This window comes from Mytilus trossulus, chromosome 1 (genome assembly GCF_036588685.1).
Source record: "Mytilus trossulus isolate FHL-02 chromosome 1, PNRI_Mtr1.1.1.hap1, whole genome shotgun sequence".
Taxonomy (NCBI): Eukaryota; Metazoa; Mollusca; class Bivalvia; order Mytilida; family Mytilidae; genus Mytilus; species Mytilus trossulus.
In genome coordinates, this window is record NC_086373.1 from 111,688,079 (window position 1) to 111,709,522 (window position 21,444).

At 31.2% G+C, this 21,444-nt stretch overlaps 1 protein-coding gene across 1 annotated transcript; it reads left to right on the top strand.

Annotated features, from left to right (window-relative positions):
• Positions 1-1,101: 1,101 nt before the first annotated feature.
• LOC134697777 (tyrosine-protein kinase SRK2-like) lies at positions 1,102-18,579 on the top strand. Its single transcript, XM_063560067.1, has 11 exons — positions 1,102-1,238; positions 4,555-4,742; positions 5,886-5,982; positions 6,585-6,689; positions 7,274-7,365; positions 10,668-10,826; positions 11,514-11,660; positions 12,569-12,828; positions 13,074-13,227; positions 13,776-13,907; positions 14,570-18,579. The coding sequence occupies exons 2-11, from the start codon at positions 4,580-4,582 to the stop codon at positions 14,788-14,790; spliced, it is 1,530 nt and encodes a 509-aa protein (XP_063416137.1). The 5' UTR covers positions 1,102-1,238; positions 4,555-4,579; the 3' UTR covers positions 14,791-18,579.
• Positions 18,580-21,444: the final 2,865 nt, after the last annotated feature.

Here is a 21,444-nt window from a genome sequence, read left to right on the forward strand (position 1 = left end):
GTACAGAATGATTCACACGTCGAACTACATTTGTATAACATACCTCTTTGTGAACAACGTTAACAATTTAGAAATGACACAAAATGCTGTTAAGAAAAAAGAAGACTGGATGGTGACTAGATGTTTAATGCAGTTTTTGTGTTTATGTTGCTGTCTCATAGATATTTTCACAGAATATTGATACTTTAATTCGTATTTATAAGAAATAGCATTTTTTCTGAAGCAGTGTATATTTTTTTTTAATGAAAATGTTGTTAAATAAAGGCTGAGACTACAATAGTAGTCTCAGATAACGACAACAGTAGTATATACCGCTGTTAAAAACTCATAAATCCATGGACAAAAATAAGATTGGGATAATAAACTAATACTGAGGGGAAAACATTTAAAAATATAAGAGGAGAGCAACGACACAACATTAAAATGTAACACACACAGAAACGGGCTAAGCATTAGACAAAATGGGATTATCCAGGAACACATATATATTAACAGATATACTGTTCCCAGGATTATCCTACTGTATGAGAATAATTACATTAGATGTATGTTTCATTATAATACTTTATTCTGATTGGCTAACTGCACATCACATGTTATTCCTCAAGCAATTGCATCAGTCAATAAAACTTTTCATTCATGATAACACGTGGTCCCACAATAAAGTGAACAGGTGAATTGAATAAAAAAGTTATAAAATTCGTGTTTTAATGATCATAACTTAAAAAAATGTAATTATAAGTATTGAATGCTTCTTTTTGTAACTTCATAGGGTTGTAAAAGCGTTGACCGTGCGCACATTTTTAGAATGAAGCGCTTCCGCGCTTCATACAAAATGTACTTCGGTCAACGCTTTTACACCCCAATGAATTTAAAAAAAAGAAGCATTCAATTCTTAAAATAACAAACGTCATACACAGAATAGGCAATTGAGCACATTCAGAATATTTCTAGTTTTTATTTTTTATGGTTTTTTTTAGATGCACAAAAACATCTTTAGCAAAGCAAACCGTTTACAAAATAATAATGCAACTTTAATGTTTTCCATTTGAGATGGTCCTTCTCTTGTTTGTGTGTACACTTTGAGATGACCACTGCAAGAAAAGGCGAGAAATAACGAGAGTTCAATAATTTACCTTCCGGCAAGAGACTTCCTGGTTTTATGGCGAAATTGTTTTTGAAAAGAAGTTGGGTTTTCCCACATAACTGGCTTTATTAATGATATTTAGTTAACATACGTAAGACCACATTTATATAAAATGCAAACATAGTGTGAAAAACTTTAATCATGAGAACAATTTATTCTTTTACAGATGTTTGATCGGGGGTGTTGTTTTCATTTTACGAACAAATGAAACTGCCAATTACCTCACTTTTACTACTGTAAACTTTAAACTTGTTTAAATTTATTATTCCCTACATTTCAGTGTAAAAGATGTTGTGTATTTAAAATATTTAAATGTGGGATGGGAACAAATACATGTGAGTTCACTTAGGGTCCCTATACTTTGAATCCTGGTTGGTAACTTGGTACTAGTTTAGTATGGTAAGTACCTGTTTACCCCAATAATATCAAATGAATAAGCTTTATGTTACAGTTTGTTGAAAATTTTACACAATATTTATATGTACATATCATGCATATGAAGCGTCAGTGTAAAAAGAAAAGAAATATAGCTTCAAATGTCAAGCAGATTAGCTGTCTATTGTCTATACACCCTATCACTATTTGTCTGCCATAACTGGATATCACACAAGTTCCTGTAAAATTTTGACCTCATAAAACAAAGTATCTGACGCCAAAATGGAAAAGTGATTGTTGTATGTGTCAAAAGTTCAATTAGCCGGGATTAGCGATAGGGTGTATTGTATTTTTCATTTTGGTTACAATACATCTACACATTATCGCTATTTGTCCGCCATTACCCAAATTCCCCTAAAAAATTTGGAGGTCATAAAACAAAATATCTAGTGCCACTATGGAAAAGTGATTGTTGTATGAAATCAATAGTTCAAGCTGGACAGTTTCTCGGGTCAGCCAGGAATATTGATATAAATGTATATACATTTGTAGCTATCAAAGGTACCAGGCTTATAATATGATATGCCAGATTCATGTTTCGTCTACATGAGACTTATTAGTGATGCTTAAATCAAAAGGTTAAAAACATGTATAAAGTTGATAAGCATTGAGGACCCAAAATGGTGTAATAGTTATCAAAGGTACCAGGCTTTTGCAGTTATTCATGAAGGCACCCCCCAGTGTTCTCCTTTTTTCACTAAGGTAAGGTGGGTGTTTTGAAAAAAAACACTTGCAACCGGGTGATTTTTTTAACATTTTCAACCGGGTTTATTTTTTTTCCGTTTACTGTGGTTTGGGGTCACAAATAGAAGGATAAGTATTGTATTCACATTTAATGGAATTGAACGTACCATTCTACTGCTATCACTGCTAGCCTTTCATTAAATGATTTGACAAATTAGTTTTGTGCATCTCGGATAGCAGATCATTATGGCTTTTGCAGGACTCCCTCCTATGAAGTCTGCTAATGAATGGCCTATCGAACCAAGTTTCTGTCCTGTTCCTCGCTTTAGTGCTGTATTTTTGGCACAGAGTATAGTAATATACTTCTGTGACGAGTATCCATTTAAAGTCCTGTTGATATTTATCGCCACCCCTCAAATGATGGGTAACCTCTCCATGTAATGTAGGATACATTTAAAGAGAAACAAATGAGGACAATCATATTTGTTAGTTCTGGCCTTTTTATCATTATGGAAACTCTTTTAGAAAAGTTGTACCAAATAAAACGATTCCCCCCTTTTAAGCTAATAAATCTAACTTTTTCTTTTTTTTCTTCTTCAACAGTAATAAGACCCCTTGCCTGATGGACAGTCCCTCATTTAAGGGATATCTCTCATTTTGGGATTGTTCCCAACCTTTTTATCTTCGCGATCGCTTGTGTGCCTTTTCTGTTGTTTTGATACTTTTTTTCCATTTCAACAATTTCAATTCAACTATCCGTTTTATTTGACTTATATGGCTTAGAATTTTCCTTATCACCATCGTCATCTGCCTTTCCATTCCCCCGATTAGTATTTAAATTTTTACGGTGCTGAACTGAAAAAAATCCGGAATTTGAAGAAAAAAAAGCCGACCACCTCCTAAAAGGGAAAGGTGGTCGGCTTTGGAAAGAAGGTGGTCGGCACACCCGGCTTAAATGCTGAATGGGAAACACTGCCCTCATTACGACCCTCATCTTTTCCTGGAATAAAAAAATTTGCTTTTATTTGACCTTCGGTATGTGTACATGTGTATATTTTACCAACCTATGGTTTTAAACCCACGGAAAGAAGGCTGAATAGTGATTTACAAAGACTGTGTTTTGTATCCTGTATGTGGAACCATAAAGCCTTTATGGTCTTTATGATATTTTTTGGCAATTGGCAGTTCAAGTTCATTCTTATGTTCAAAAGTTCAGAACAAATTCAACAAAATGGGGCATGGCACCAACACTATTTCCCATCAAATGTTCAAGGGCAGAATGTTAAGAAAATGTTGCAGGCCAGAGTGCTTAATTACCACAACAAAACCTTCTGTAGGAAACACCATGTTTACCCTTACCATTGATATGTCAACAATATTACTGGTTAAAGAATTGATACATTTGTAATTACATTATGTAACAAACTAGAAACAATGTGAACCATTATAGCTGAATTGGTTGTACATGAAGTTAGAAGCATTTGACAATAAACTGTTGAAAACAATCTAAAAACAACAAAATAAGATAATCATATGATTGCCAATGAGACTCTCCATAGCCACCTGAGACCAAATGATCTAATGGTTACTGTTTGGCCTTCGCAGTGAAAAAAAACTTTGTCATATAAGCAAGCTATTAGAAGCCCTGAAATTGCAAAAACTTACAAAAAACAATTCAAATGAGACCCTGTACATGCTGTAAACAATCTTGATTTATGCATTAAATGTTAATGGTAAAAGGAAAATGATGTACATGGACAGCAACAAACTTCAACCATTACATTACAGGTCACTGACAGACAAATATTAGAATGAGATTAAACATGGTTGAGAGCAAGCCATTGAGAAAAATGTTCACCAACCATAAGAGCAAAAATGTAAACAACTGCATTACACAAGCATTCAACAATGAGAAAGGCATGTTCAGTTTTGTACACCCATACTGGATGTGCTTGGATTATGAAAACACAAGAAAATGTTTGTTGTATAATACAATGTATACACATGAACATGATGTACATGTACTATAAAGTTGACTTATCCAGTGTAAATGGTGTCAAAATTGTAATTTTATTCAATGAATCCTAATAAGCTGAAAGAGACGATTCAGTTTAGAAATATGAGAGTTTTTAAACTATAGACTTATCAAAACAGCATGGAATCATTATCTCTTAAAGTGACAAGTCCAAGCTACAGAACTCAACCTTAAAATAGTTAGAACCCTGTATATATATATATTTTTTTGTATTATCAAATTATTGCAGTTAATGGTGATTTTATCTTATCAGTTGTAGAAAATGTTATTGATGTGACATGGGAGGCTGTTTAGGGAAACCAGAACAGGGGGGTAACAAACCCCCCTCTATATCAGCTGTTAATAATGGAGGACAGGGCATTTCTCCACAAGATGTGAATATTAGTGTTGGCAATCCGTCCAGTCCCGTCAGGCCACTGCCACCACCACCAGGGAGTACAAGTAAGTACTATTTGTATCGTAACTGTGGGCTCAGGCTCAGTTCAAATCTATGCAAATACAACTCCTGATTAAATTAAAGTAGAATGACTCATTGTTCCTGCTTCCTCATTCATATAGATAATTGATTATCTTACAATGTAGTTCTTCACAGGTATATAGATATTTCCTTATTGATAATCAAGTGAGGAATACTTTTACATGTGGAATGCTTTCAATGAAAACATTATAAATTTATCATTATCTATAAGATTTTTTTTTTAATGATGTCAACTTGGGTTTTTCACAAGGTTTTGGTAAACATTCCACTTTTCCTCACAGAATCTTTAACGTTTTAAATGACCATGAAGGTGAGGGGGGATATAATAAACAAAAAGATAAAAGTTGAAAAACTGACTTCTTCAGGTCAACCAAATCATAGTAAATTCTCTTCTTATCACTGCATGTACGTCAAAATATATAAAAGTTATATGAGATGCAAAGAAAAGTTAAATAAGATTTGATAAATCCTAGATACATGTACATGTACATGTACATATAGGTACTGTGGATACACTATAAATCGTTGGGTGCCAACTCCAGTGGGTACAGGTGAACCACAAATTTAAACTTTCAAAGAACTAGAAATTTTTTGTAGGCTTGTACATGTATGTGAATGCAGACATTGGAAAACTCTTGAAATAAAATATCAACAAAGTTGTATAGATCATGTAGATTGTTAAAGTAGACATTAATATTAGTGAAGAAATTATCAATGTTTAACTCACAGTGATAGTTCTTAATTTTAAAGATACAAAAGACACATCAACATGCAAACATGTACAAGTAAAAGTACAAGTAAAAGTACAAGTAAAAGTACAAGTAAACATGTACAAGTAAAAGTATAAGTAAAAATTTTAACTAAATGGGTATCAATTGTGTTTGGGTTTGTAGGTGGTCTGGTTATGAGAGCATTGTATGATTTTGATGTTATAAATGATGATGATTTGTCCTTTGTGTTTTAGGTGGTCTGGTTATGTGAGCATTGTATGATTTTGATGCTATAAATGATGATGATTTGTCCTTTGTGTTTTAGGTGGTCTGGTTATGAGAGCGTTGTATGATTTTGATGCTATAAATGATGATGATTTGTCCTTTGTGTTTTAGGTGGTCTGGTTATGAGAGCATTGTATGATTTTGATGCTATAAATGACGATGATTTGTCCTTCAAAAAGGGAGATAAACTGGAAGTGGATGAGGCCAGGTAAGTTTACGATTTAATTCTATGGATTAATCAGTTCATTCATGTGTCTGTGCATCTAACAAAATTGTGTCTACTCTTAGTCCTTATCATGGGTATCCCTTTAAAAGAGTTGAAGGATTTGGATGACCACTACCAGAAGGTGTATTGTAATTAAAATCTTTATCTGTGTCTCAATTTTATAATCTTAGTTGAAAGTTGTCCACCTGTCTTCCATATTCACACTTGATTAGCCAAGGTAGTTAATTGGACGAGTTGTTATCACTATTCACTTCTATCAGATGGTTTGTGGAGAAACAGAAATTGAAACTCAGGGCTTCAAAGTCTATAGTACATGTACAAACTTGATTCAAATGGTCCATATTATGACTGCTACATATCTGGAATATAAAAAAAGAAGATGTGGTATGATTGCCAATGAGACAACTCTCCACAAGAGACCAAAATAACACAGAAATTAACAACTATAGGTGACTGTACAGCCTTCAACAATGAGCAAAGCCCATACCACATAGTCAGCTATAAAAGGCCAGAAACGACCATGTAAGTTGAATGTCAAAATGTTTATTAACTTGTATTTATTGTATCTTGATATAATTTTTCAGCACAAATTGTGATTGGTGGATGGCCCGTCACCTGACATCAGGTCAACAAGGTTATATACCCAGTAACTATGTTACAAAAGATGATGATTCTCCACAAGCTCAAGAGTAAGATATTATTTATTTCAACTACAGAAAAAAAAAAAATCTGGTACACTGAATATATAATGTTTTATAAATTTCTACATGTAAGCTGAATAAATCTTCATTACGAAAGTCGAAAGAGAGATAACATGGGCAGCAAAAAAGAAAAAAAATATAAGTTGAACAAAGATAGATATCATCATGCTCAAAAGAAAAAAAAAGAAAAAGGAAAACAATAGGTTCCAAAGTTCTATATAAAAACTGAAGCTTAAGCAACACAAGCCCCACTGAAAACAATACATTAATTCTAATCTGATCTGATACAGATTATGTCTTTATTGATGTAATGATGTGTGACGTGGATTCAAAGGATAAGAAAAAGAACACTAAGCAGGAAGCACTCGTTCACAGATGAACTAATGACTTAATAGATATGATCATTATATATAAATTTTAATTACAGTCAGTGCATTTATCCTCTGACTAATAGAGAAGTAAAAAAAGAAAATAACATGTACATTCCTTTGGTTATGGTGAGAGGTGAATTTTTCCAAATATACTTGTTTTATAAGAGGTTTGTAGTTATAATGATTTTGCTATTTCATCAGTTGGTGGTATAATGTGGAGAGAAAAGAAGCAGATAAACAGCTGTTATTACCAGGAAATCCACAGGGAACTTTTCTTGTCAGAGAATCGGCTGGTGGGTAACATAACAACACGCTTTAATTACTTACAAATACACATTTAACTTTGATATACTATAGTTAAATAGCACACACATATACTACTAGAAAATCTACACAAAAGTTTGATTTTGTTCAATGTAGCAATGACAAAAATCAATATGTTTGAGTGCACTTAAATCATACATTTATTCTTCATTTAGTACTAAACCATGTGTGTGCACAAAACATTTATAATTGGCTTTTAATTATGATCAATAGATCCATAGTGCTATAGACTGGTTATAAAAAAAATAAAAGTATGAGTTTCAGGTTAAAGTTTTTGGTCAAGGTAGTTTTTGATGAAGTTAAAGTCCAATCAACTTGAAATTAGTACACATGTTCCCTATTGGTTGATCTTTTTACTTTTAAGGCCAAATTAGATTTTTTACCCAATTTCACGGTCCATTTAACATGGAAAATGATAATGCGAGTGGGGCAGCCGTGTACTTTGGACACATTCTTGTTGCTGTAAAGTTTTAAGATTAAGGGCATGAAAACAAAACACAATTTATTTTCAGAAATAAAAACAACTTGCTTATGTTTATAGAAACATTTGCTAGATTGGATGTAATTTAGTGTTTTAAAAGCCCCTTTCAGAAGTTAAAATATATTTTTAGTTTCCTGCAGAAAACACAAATACACTGGGAATGACATAAGGGACAGTGGGTGACTGAAACCACTCTTTTTGGGGCGTTAGCTAAGACACTGCTTTTCTATTGCTATGTCTGTGTTTCAAACCCTAAATATTTGGTTTTTTGAAACTACTAAAAGGGTCAAAAACTTACATAGTAAGTCTATTCAAAAACATCTTTCAACTGTGTGTATTAAAAAATTATAGGTTAAAGTTATGTTTAAATCCTGAAATCCATCACAATTTACTTGCTCATTCAAGAATTGGCTTACGGTAATCAGGCAATACTTGTGAAATAAACAAATGTTATGGATAGTAACCAAGATAATTAAATTAGATAAAATAAAAGTCCTTACATAGCTGTCATAGTTTGAGTAAATGATAAAATCATCAATCACTATACTGCTTATCTTGCATATATAAGTTTGGCATAAGCTTCAATGTATTATTCAGTTTATTCTTCTTTTTCATGTCATATAATATCCAAAACATGTATGAGTAAATATTTTTCATTGTAGCTTTTTCTGAAACAAAAAATAAAAGAACTACATGTAAATATTTCTAACAAAGAATATTAATATCAATGAATTTTTTACCCTCTTTTCTCTGCAAGTTCTAGATCTTGTCCTCACTTTGTATATGTCATATTCCTTAGAGTCTGGAATACTCTTTATTGAAAACTTTTTTGCATAAAGATAAATTTAGACGACTTTGCAGAGATGTTTTTTCTCAAGATTATCTTACTTTGTTGATTCCAAACTTGTCCCTCTTGAAGAAGTGACTATTAAAGTACATATATATAGCAGAGGTGAATAATTCTTTACAAAACCAATCCACCTCGTGATGGTTGAGGTACTGTGTCCATACTCTTGACTGTGGGTACACAGTAAGGATAAAAATACATGTATACGACTGTGGGTAAACAGTGAGGATAAAAATACATGTATATGACTGTGGGTACACAGTGTGGATAAAAATACATGTATATGACTGTGGGTACACAGTGAGGATAAAAATACATGTATATGACTGTGGGTACACAGTGTGGATAAAAATACATGTATATGACTGTGGGTACACAGTGTGGATAAAAATACATGTATATGACTGTGGGTACACAGTGAGGATAAAAATACATGTATATGACTGTGGGTACACAGTGTGGATAAAAATACATGTATATGACTGTGGGTACACAGTGTGGATAAAAATACATGTATATGACTGTGGTGCCTGTTCCATCATGCATTATATCTGAATTTAGTCCATTGCATGATCTCATTCTGTTATCCTTGCTGTGTTTTTATATTCTTCTCTTGTACAATATAACTTCCTTTATTTATTATGATCATCAAATCTTCATTTAATTTGCATCCTAATTGAAATGAAACTACATTATTTAAATGCTCAATTTTGCCTTACATTGGCTCAAGGACCAGTGTCAGCTATTTACGTCTTGTTTCTTTTTCTTGAATCTTATCTGAAAGTGAAAGGCAGTTTGAAACCTAACAATCCCTAGGGTGTTTGATTTGAAATAAAGTTCCTGATAACCTATTGATCAATGATTTAGACTTTTGTTAATAAAAATAGAACAAAGGATTGTAAATCATGCCAGAGTATAGTTTTTTATGTAACTATTTTTGGGTAAAGAATACTAAAGATTGCATGGAAAAATATTAAACTCCTATGGTACTGATATCTATATATATTCCAAGGTTTATTACTACCTTTGAAAAAACAAACAAAATAGTGCAGTGAACTTCTACAAAAAAATATCTGTCAGTGTTATTCGTAATCGTAGATACTAGGGGAGAGTATTATTTTTTGTGGAAATGAACTTTATACTCTTGTATATGTAAATTAAAGTCATAAGAAACGAATTTCTTACAATTTTTATGTCATCAAAGTTATTTAACAAATGCATGCATGTTAACTTAACCAAATCCTGCTTGCATGTTTTTTTTAATAATTATAAATATATAGTATCGACAAATTATATTTCATTCAGTGATTGTTGATCTCAACCTTATTAACTTTGAAGTTTGTTGCAGAAGTTTACTGGAATGTGACTTATAAATATTCAACACAAACCAAGTGGAGCAAGTGATTGAAAGAGTCATGAAATTTTATTCTATATTTTCCATGCTTTCCCATTTGTCAATTGAAATTGTTTGCTAACATTCTTTCACATTTTTCCCCTCACACATGCTTTGTGGGGTGGTTGAGAGTAAATGAGATCAGTCTCCTTGTAAAGGTCACTGAATACAGAAAAATATTGATGAATTAGTAAACAGAAGGACAATGATTCAATAGTTGTAAATTTATTTTAGATTTTAATAATCTAAAGGATTTTCTTATACAAGAAAGTTTACAAACATTTGTTTTGTAGTAAAACTAAGTATATACATGTAACACAGTCAACTTTTTTTCAAATTTGAAGTTTCATATGACTATAAGATTTAACATATGAAATAATTTAAACATGGCTTATTCATCGATGAATTTACATATAAAATGGATGTTTATAGTTCATTTATTAGCAGGTTTTTGAACACTATATATGTCATATGTATATGGTCAGATCAGACAATCTTTATATACAAAGCTTTGATTGTGTTATTTATATCTATACGTTTATATTTTCAGACAAACAGTCTTATGTATTATCTATACGAGACCATGATACTAAAATGAACGATGCCTGCGTCAAACATTACAGGATTAGAAAAATGGACAATGGAGGTTTTTATATCAGTCCTAGGAGAACTTTTCCTGGACTTCTAAAGCTGATTCAACATTACCAAGGTAACATAATAACTAGGATCACAACACTTTAATTAGATAAAGGAGTTTCAGGAAATGATCTTCAAATCATTTTCAAGTTCAAGACATTTGCTTGTTATTATTATGCCCCATTTATGGGCATTATATTTTTCTGGTCTGAAATCCGTCTGTGCGTCCTACTTCAGGTTAAAGTTTTTGGTCCAGGTTAAAGTTTTTGTTCGAGGAAGTTTTTGATGAAGTTGAAGTCCAATCAACTTGAAACTTAGTATACATGTTCCTTATGATATGATCTTTCTAATTTTAATGCCAAATTAGAGATTTTTACCAATTTTCACAGTTCACTGAACACAGTTTTTGTTATTTATTTATTGAAACAAAAAAAAGGACTTTTGAATCAGTGGCAATCATGATATTTATATATTTATCGCTATTTAATGAAATTTTCCTTTGATCTTACTGACTGATAATTTCCTTTCTCAGTACAGTAGACATGATAGAGTGATATGAAAATTTATTGCTAGAAACTAAGGGTGAATGTTCCCATTGTCAATTAAATTAACAATGACAATGTTTTCATAGGTAAAATAGCAATAAACAGATTATCATTGGTCTTTCAACTCCATTGCTTTTCTCCCTTTCGCTATACTGGCTCAAGTGATAAAATCAATCTCTCTGATCAACGATAATCTCTAAGTATCTGTATTACAGGTGTAGGAGATGGTTTATGTTGTCAGCTTACTGTCCCTTGTCCAAAGCTGCCACCACAAGTCCAGTTCAGGGAACTAGAAGTAGCCAGAGAATCAGTCAAATTAAATAAAAAATTAGGGGCTGGTTGTTTTGGTGATGTCCATGCAGGTATATCATACAAACTCTTAGTATCATTAATAAATTATACATATTACAAATAATAATACTGGATAAGATAACATTTAAAATAGACCTACTAACAATAACAAACAACAACAAACTCTTGATCCAAACTACTTGGTACAACAGTTGAAATAGACCTACTAACAATAACAAACAACAACAAACTCTTGATCCAAACTACTTGGTACAACAGTTGAAATAGACCTACTAACAATAACAAACAACAACAAACTCTTGATCCAAACTACTTGGTACAACAGTTGAAATAGACCTACTAACAATAACAAACAACAACAAACTCTTGATCCAAAGTACTTGGTACAAACACAAATTGAGGTGAGTTTGATCCAGTTTTACATGAGAAATTCTGGAAGAAAATATACAATCTATTATCTATTGTACTTAGCAAATACAGAATAAACAGAATCTACTTAATAAAGATATTTAAAAATGGTTGTTCCATTTACACTTCAATTAGTCAAAAGGAAATACAAAGGGGCCATGATATGGTAACCAGAACAACAAACATGTTAGAGCTTTACAAAGATTTTACATTATCACAAATTTGTTAATGAACGAAAACAAAGATAGTTAGTGCCAACTACTGACAAATTATTATTATAACACCCTTGTTGATTGTGAAAGTAAAATGTCTACCGTGTAGCTAAGAAAAGTTATAAAGAAACTAAATAGGGCCTGTGGCTGAAACATCACTTCAATAAAAAAAAAACATTCATTGACAATCTACATGTTAAATTTTGTTTCCTTTTTAAGGTTTTAAAATGATTTACCTTGTGCAATTTGTATGAAAACTAAATGTTTTAATTATTTTATAGTCTACAGTTTTAGATGCATTCTATCAATCAAAACTAAACTCTATACATTTTATTCAGGTAAATGGAGAAACACAGTAGATGTGGCTGTAAAGACATTAAAACAAGGTGCTATGACTGCTGAAGACTTTTTATCAGAGGCCAAACTTATGCATAAACTACGACATCGTAAACTTGTACAATTATTGGCTGTGTGTACGGCAACAGAACCTATATGGATAATAACAGAAATGATGGTTAATGGATCATTGTTAGATTATTTACGCAAAGATGAGGGAAAATCAATTAAACTTCCTGTTATAGTTGACATGGCTGCACAGGTGAGGAAAATAAATTAAACTTCCTGTTATTGTTGAAATGGCGGCACCAGTGAGAAATATCAATTTAGTTTTAGGACGGAAAATACTTCATGTCGAAATTGATAACCTTTTATTCAACAAAACTTGCAGGCATTTTTTAAAAGGAAGTGTTACAAAACTGAATTTTGAATTTTATAAAATCAAGATCATCAACCAATGACTGCTAAAATCATAGATAAATATAAACACATTTTTGTATGTTTCAGATTGCTGATGGTATGGCCTATCTAGAGACTGAGAACTTTGTACACAGAGATCTACGAGCAGCCAATATATTAGTAGGAGAACGCAATGATGTAAAGGTGGCTGACTTTGGTCTAGCCAGACTTATACAAGAAGATATCTATGAGGCCCATGAGCGTAAGAATAAATACAAATATTTATTTTTTATTGTTTCTAAAAAATCACCTTTGAAATTTTTCCACTTTTTATCTACATTTTTCTGTTGTTGACTCAGATTATGGTCAGATTTATTTTTTCATTCATAAAGTCTCTAGTTTAATTTAGTTTATGAGTTTTGAGCACTCTTTAGATTTACAAATGAAAGCAGTAATCCCTGATGAGACACAGAAATCAAGGAACCTTTTCACAACTTTTTAAATTGTGATATTGTATATACTTTAAATGGATGTGTTAACTTCAATACATGAAAATTACATGTTTTATAGGTGTATTTGTGTAAGGTCTCATATTTGTAAGTAACACAATTCTAACTTAAAAAATTAGGCAAAAGCTTAAAATGTAGGCCAATATGTGAAAATCATTGCACAATATTTTGTGCTGAACAAAGTAAATGAATATTTATTACTTTGATTAAATGATAGGTGTCTATGGTAACTATTTAACTTTTTTGAGTTGACCATTCAGATTGTTTGTTATAGTTATAGATTTGTATGTGATATTTGCAGATACTAAGTTCCCTATAAAATGGACGGCACCTGAAGCTGCTTTTGATAGAAAGTTTAGTATTAAATCTGACGTGTGGTCGTATGGTGTGTTGTTATATGAATTAATCACATTTGGACGTGTTCCCTATCCAGGTTAGTCCTTTATAAAATAGTGTGTAAACAAACCATTAGCATTGTCAATTAGTTTTCAGTGATAAGGAGACTGGGGTTTGTAGGTTAATAAAAAACAACAAAAATTTATTAAGAAATACTTGTGAGAGCATCCTAGCACCTTAGTAACTACCATATAAAGAATACTGTAAATTAATTAGTATTCCTGTAGACTGTTGTTCTAATTATCGATGTTTACCATGAATTTGAATGTTCAACAAAGTACAGAATTCTCAGAGGCTGGTATGCACATATCTAGGGAAGATGAGAGTAAGACACAAGAAAAACAGGATAATAAAACCTCTAATTTGCAGGGACATCTATTGATCAACTGTAAAGATTACAAAATATTCTGATTGGTCCTTAGTTAAATGACCTAAAAAATAGCTAATTCTTGATATACACATTTGCAGGGACAAATATTGGTAAATTGTTTGAACTATATACATAGAATAATAGCATTTTTGTATTTGATAATGACTTAATTCCTGTGTCTTCTGATTGAAAATGAATAAGGGCCAGTAATTGAAAGTTTCTTAAAATGCATGGCACTTGCTGTATAGATATATTAAAAAATTAAAGATTTTAAGGCCATTTAGTCTAAATGGTTTTTTACAACTTTAAATTCCGACCTATGATTACAGGAATGACAGGTCATGATGTGTTGAGTAAAGTGGAGTCGGGAGTAAGAATGGCTAAACCCACTGGTGGACCAATACCCTGTCCTGATCCATACTATGATATCATGTTACAATGTTGGAAGAAGTTGGCGGAGACCAGACCAACGTTTGCCTTCCTTCATGACTTCTTTGATAATTACTTTGTGACGGCAGAAGGGTCGTATAGAGAAGCAAGCTGTGATTAATAATATCTCTGCCATGAGGAGCATATCGACAAATGATCTTCCAATACTTTATAACATTGTTCATATTATTAACAAGAGTGCAAGGTACTTAAAACTTCCATGATTTGTGGGGAAAACTTGTTACCATTTATGTGTTAAATATAGTATCTCAAAACTGGCAATCTTTCTCACATCTCAACCTTAGGGTTAAATTTTTGATAGTTTTTTAAATAAAATATTTTGTACACAAAATCATGGATCTTATTTTTGGAGATAAAATCCTAAGAGAGAACTTTTGTATATTTATCTTGAAAATATATAAAACAAATACTATGGATGTATTTTTGATTAAGGAATTCTTTTTATAAAATCTAGGGAGATAATTATGTTGTCAAAGATATAAACAGTGACTGTTGTGTCTTGATTTTATCCAGTATATCTATTTTTATACATGATAAATGTATGCCTGTCTATTTTAATGAGATTCTTAAGATTTTGTGATATCCAACAGTTGTAATAAGACATTGACTGTATCCAGGTACACTACAGGTGCTAAGAGTGATACCAGGAACAGTTTCTGTACATCTTCAGAAAAACAACAGACAATAATATCAGTAGTTGTGATAATTGTGTACAGACTGGACAAATTCAGCCTTATCATTGTTTACTGTATCAGGCCAGTATTGAGGTCTGACTGGACATGCTTGGACTCTTTATATGAAGACTTTATCTGACCAGTACATTACATAAAGAACAAATTTATATATTTTATTGTCAGTAAGGAGCTCTAACTGGACATGCTTGGTCTCTTCACATGACCAGTATGTTACATAAAGAACAAATTTATGTATTTCATTCAAATTTAGCAGATTTAAAGATGCATTGGTCGGAAGTTTAAGACCTTTTAATTTTGTGAAATGACCTTTAATATTTTTACATAAAAGTTTTAACAACATTTACAAAAAATCCTTTTATATACAATTTTCTTTGAAATCTTTGTGTTTTGTAGTAAAGGTGGGGCTGATAAGGCTTGAACAAAAAAATATAGATAAATCTCTTCTGAGGTACTTGTACTGATTTTTGTTTTGTAATAAAGGTGGACCTGTCTGAATTGATATGAGATGGTCAGGGCTTTAACAAAAGAAAAATAGATAAATCTCTCCTGAGGTACTTATACTGATAAGTAATTTCTGCTAAGATACTTCAAATGAGATTTTATAGGGTAGATTACTATGTTAACTTTATATGTATAATATTGTTTATGAAATTTCTGTTTTAATTTTGTATAATGGTTGTGATCAATTTATGATTAGTGGTCTATGCAATTATTCCATGTGAACAAGTGCTTTTGGGTATGTTTTAATAGATTATATTTTTATCTCAAGAAGTTCATATTTAAAAGTTTAATATAAAAGAAAAATTATATAGATATATGAAGTACTAATTCAAAAGTATAATTTCTGCAGGACAGAAGGCAGTGATTCAATGCATTCTGAAAATTGTGAAAAAGTATTTTATGAATTTTACTTTGTTGACTTTGGTATTTGTAGATTTTATATTGAAGCATCTTTCATTATATTTTTATGTAAAACCATTGCTACATCTTTCACAATATGTTGATGGTAACCAATTAACTATAATTTATCTTAGCACTGATGAACACCGACACATTCCATAGCTATTTAGGAAATGTTAAATGTACTGATTTATTTACACATTATTTTCATTCCATGCTGTGTATAGCACACTTTTGTTTAGTAATAAGACACAGCCACACATAAAGTGTAAGATGCTTGCTGAATTAATTTTATACAGACAGCCATGGTTTTGATCATTCATTCAAGTTACTGATTAATTTTGGATAATCTTTTATTATTTTTTAATATATTTTATTAAAATTCAAAAAGAATTAATTAAACCATGAAATTGCCACATAGAGTAACATTTAAAACATGTTTTTTTAAATGCCTTTATAACAATTTACAGATCTATTCATTTAAGAATTGTGATTAAAGTAAACAGAAGTGCCCTATATTTGTTTACATTCTCCTTCTTGGTCTCTTGTGAATAGTTGTCTCATTTGCAATCAAACCACCCCTCCATATTAATATATTAAATGATAAAATTGACTTCCATCCCCATAAAAACATTCCAGGACCTCTGTGTCCAAAAAATTTATGTTTTTTTTTCATTCATTTTTTTAATAATAACATTTCCATTGAAATACATAGATAGCTATTTTAATTCAAATGGACACAAACAATGTTTTTCATAATAATAACAAGCCTTAGCAACAGACATTTCTTTAGTGGAAAAATTCATGGAATACACATTTATGCTATGCAAATATTTTTATACTAAATCCATGATCATGATGAATGTTTGTAGGCAGTTATTAAAACCTTAAATATGCTCCTGCATGAGAGTCAAGTTAAGAAAACTTGTTTCTTTTTACACAATTTATACTAAATTTTCTTATCAACTACAAAATTGATATTTTAAAATTATTCCGTCTCCAATTTTATAACTGCGTCGAACCAATTTGTATTTTTCCTATTGTATTTTTAATATGTCTATTTAGCATAATTTTATTGTATTGTTGACACTAAAGGTATGTTATAAATTTTATACACTTTGTTTATTTTGTATATAAGATATGCAAATGATTATGGTAATTATTTTTATATTAAAACAAGAAAAATTAGAAATTAACACCCACCCAACGACATCATGTATACAATTATATACTGTGGATTCATTATTATTCGTTGGATATGAATTTTCATGGATTTTGTGGGTATAGATAAACCACGAAATTAAATATCCACGGACATGGACATGTTTCTTAATTCACAAAAATTGGTACCAAGGAAAATTAATGATACCACAGTAGTTTAGAGATAAAAAATCCCCACCTTGATTTTGTTCGGGTAAAAATGATGATTCAAACTGCAATATCATTGTGCAATCATCATCATATGTTAATTTATATTCTGAGTTTTATTTACAACTTTTATAAACTTGGACCAAATTTGTTTGAGATTTTGTAAAGACCTTCTTTTCTTAGTTGAAGATTTAATGTCTTCTGGTAATGTTTTTTGTTGGGTTGCTGTCTTTTTGACATATACTCTATGTTTCTTTATATTCATGTTTATCTGAGATAAAGTCAACATTCCACATATAAGTGACCAAAAACAGTAAATATTTACGATGATGAACTTTGAAAATTGTCTTTGTTTAAATGTAAATTTGATTGTTTATTGTCTAGAATTCTTGTCTGTTAAATTTACCAGAATGTCTTTTACAAATTAAGTCAAATGAATTTTAATTATTGTTTACGACTTGGTAAACATTACATTCCATAACCAATATTTGCTTGATATCTGACATAAAAAACAAATGTTTTGTGCAGTTTGATATTTTCATTTTCAGGAACAAATGTATGTCAAACACTTTTGACTTTAAAAAATGTCTTTGTCAATTCTGATTTACACATAAGAGTCAGTGAGTTAGTTGTTTTAAGTTATACACATTTTGCAGAATGTAGCTTTATAAGTTTTCCTGAATTATATATATTATCTTTTGGATTTATATTTGTTTTTCTTGTGTGAATTATAATCAGGATAGTTCTTTCTTGTAGACAATCTTTTCTGTTCATCTCATAGTTGTTTTTTCTGATTCTAGCAGATTTCATAAAACAATAGATACAATTTTTGTATATATCACTAGTTTATTAATTTGCAATCAAATCTCTATGAACCATGTGAATAATACCATATATCATAAATATAAAATAAACATCATTATTAATATTTGTTCATGTCTTGTACTTGATTGACTCAATTTTATTTTACCTCCAGAAAAGAGTCTTGAATGATGGTATAATATATGCCATGCTTTTCAGTGGCAACATTAACAACACTGTAATGATGCCTAGATCAATTAGAACATTCAAAGCAGATATGCTCCCATAATGAATCGCCCTAAATTGGTCTTTTATGTGAATTCAAACAGGAACTGATAAAATGATGTTAAGAATGTTATTAAGAAGATGGCTTTACCTCTTATTCCAGGGACATTGCTTTGCATTCTTCTTCAATAATTGTCAATAACTTTTCCATGGTTTTGGTGGTGTCAAAGAGATAGACTCTCTAAAGACGGATGGTTTGTAGACTGCTTTCAATTTGGTCTGCTTGTAGATTAAATTTTACCAAGTCAGGAATATGACAGTTGTTGGCCATTCATTTGACATGTTTAAGCATTTGATTTTGCCATTTGATTAAAGGAATTTCTGTTTTGAATTTTCCTCTGAGTGCAATATTTTTGTGATTTCACTTTTTTTAATTGTACATATTGCTGTTAAAAACAACTTTAAAACTAATTACTGTTACATGTGTTTGTCAAAAAAGATTTCATAAAACTCTTTTGATTAACTGACAAATAAATTTACAGAATTAACACTCATCAAATCGTTACTAATGTCATTTGTTCTTATTTTATTCTCGCCTTGATGGCGTCAAAAAGAGGCATCAACAATGGATTAGATTGGGATAACTCCGAAAATAATGCTCATATATTATGCGAAACCACTAGTGACAGGTCAATAATATTTGGTATGTAAAAGCACATTTTATGGATAATCGTTTGACTTCACCTTCACAATCAATGTCTATTGTTTTGCCTAGTTTACATGTAAAAGATTAGATCAGTGTACGACTAATGCTAAGTTGATGATAGTATGAGTATTTGAAAGTCTGCTTTTCCATTGATTTTATTTGGCCGTCATGAGTCCACAATATGAATTATTTCTTGGCCAATTGTTGCATCATTAATTCCTAAATCGAGAAGGTAATTGATGTTTTCATCGACTATGAAAATGTAACATTGCATACCACGTTTGTGTCTATATGGGGGTTTCCAGCATCGTCAGTGGCGTCAGCTGTATGGTCAGTTTACATAAAAGGAAATTGACCAAATATATTTCAACACAATTGAAATCAGTAGTTTAGAAATAAATCGAAGTCATTTAAAAACATGTTTCTATTAGAATTATATACAAGAGGCTGTCAGAGTGACATGAAACTGGATGATCCTGCAGAGGTCCCCCCTCAACAGTTAACAAGTATGGGCACAACATTTGAGCTTATTACAGCTCTGAATTTGATTGAATGTTAACCACAGCATAGGTTTGTGACCCAAGAAGAATGTAGTCAAAGAGCTGAAAAAGAACGTTAAACAGTCATCTGGGGCCAAAACGATTTTATTTTTTTGTTGATTTTTGTATCATATCATAAAGTAACAACTAAAAGTGTAATATATAAAATTTGTAATGAAAAAAATGTCTAAGTTTTTGCTAAAAATTTGGACCCCGAGTCTCTTTATAGGGAAATAACTTAAAATTCATATAATCACTAATAAAAAAAAAATAACAACAGTGATGACCAAATTCTCTTCAATTTATGAACCCTTTGGACCTCAATGTGGTACTACTTTTTTACTACTGTTTTGACTTGAGTGGAGCAACAGTCTTTGGTAGCCAAACACTATGGTTAAAAACACAAATCAATAAAGTTGCCGTATGTGCAAGCTTCAAAAGCTTACCTGCAATATAGAACAGAAGCACATCATCAGTATAGAAGTGTATTTGATGCTGAAATATCATCTTCGCTAGCCAAGGGTTACGATCCACTCCCGCTCTCTTGATGAGCGGGATTGGATCGTAACCCTTAGCTAGCGAAGATGCTGAAATATATGAGTCTGGAAAAAGTCAAAGAAATATACTCAAATAACGAAAATACAGAACTGCCAGGAAAATTCAAAACGGAAATTCCTTAACAGATGGCAAAAATAGTACAGCAGTCAGAACATTGTGTTATATTAATCTTAAAACTGTAAAAACGAACAAATATGTAAACACAGTAATACACAATTACATGTAGACACCCAATGTGCTATGCACATAATCATAAATGAAAGAAAAGATAACAAAACTGATAATATCACACGAAAACAATGGCGGGATGTATAAATACCGAGTCGTGCCAAAAGCACATTACTAAAAATGGACATAACAGTAAAGGTCAAATATTAACTCATCATAGATACCAGGATTAAAATTTTATATATACGTTAGACGCGCGTTTCGTCTACAAAAGACTCATCAGTGACGCTCGAATCAAAAAAAGTTTAAAAGGCCAAGTAATGTACGAAGTTGAAGAGCACTGAGTCCAAAAAATTCCCAAAAGTTTCGTAAATACCGCTATGATAATTATATTCCTGAAATAGAAAAGCCTTAAAATTTCAATATTTCAAAGTTTTGTTAACAGTTAATTTATTATTATGAACATATCAATGATAACGCAAACGTGCTGACTACTGGGCTTGTGATACCCTCGGGGAAATAAATCTCCACCAGGAGTTGCATCGGCCCGGTGGTTGTTGTAAATAAATTCATCATAGATACCAGGATTAAAATTGTATATATACGCGCGTCGATAAACACAAAGAACAAGAAAAAAGAAGACTATAAGACGTTAATTAGATAACAAACAACGCCAGTACAAATAATTTATACTTCAAGACCATCATGTATCCTTTGTAAAGTTGATACAGAATATTCATTAACAAAGTCTTAGTATATTCCGATTTTTAATACTTAATGTTTTAGAAAAATGA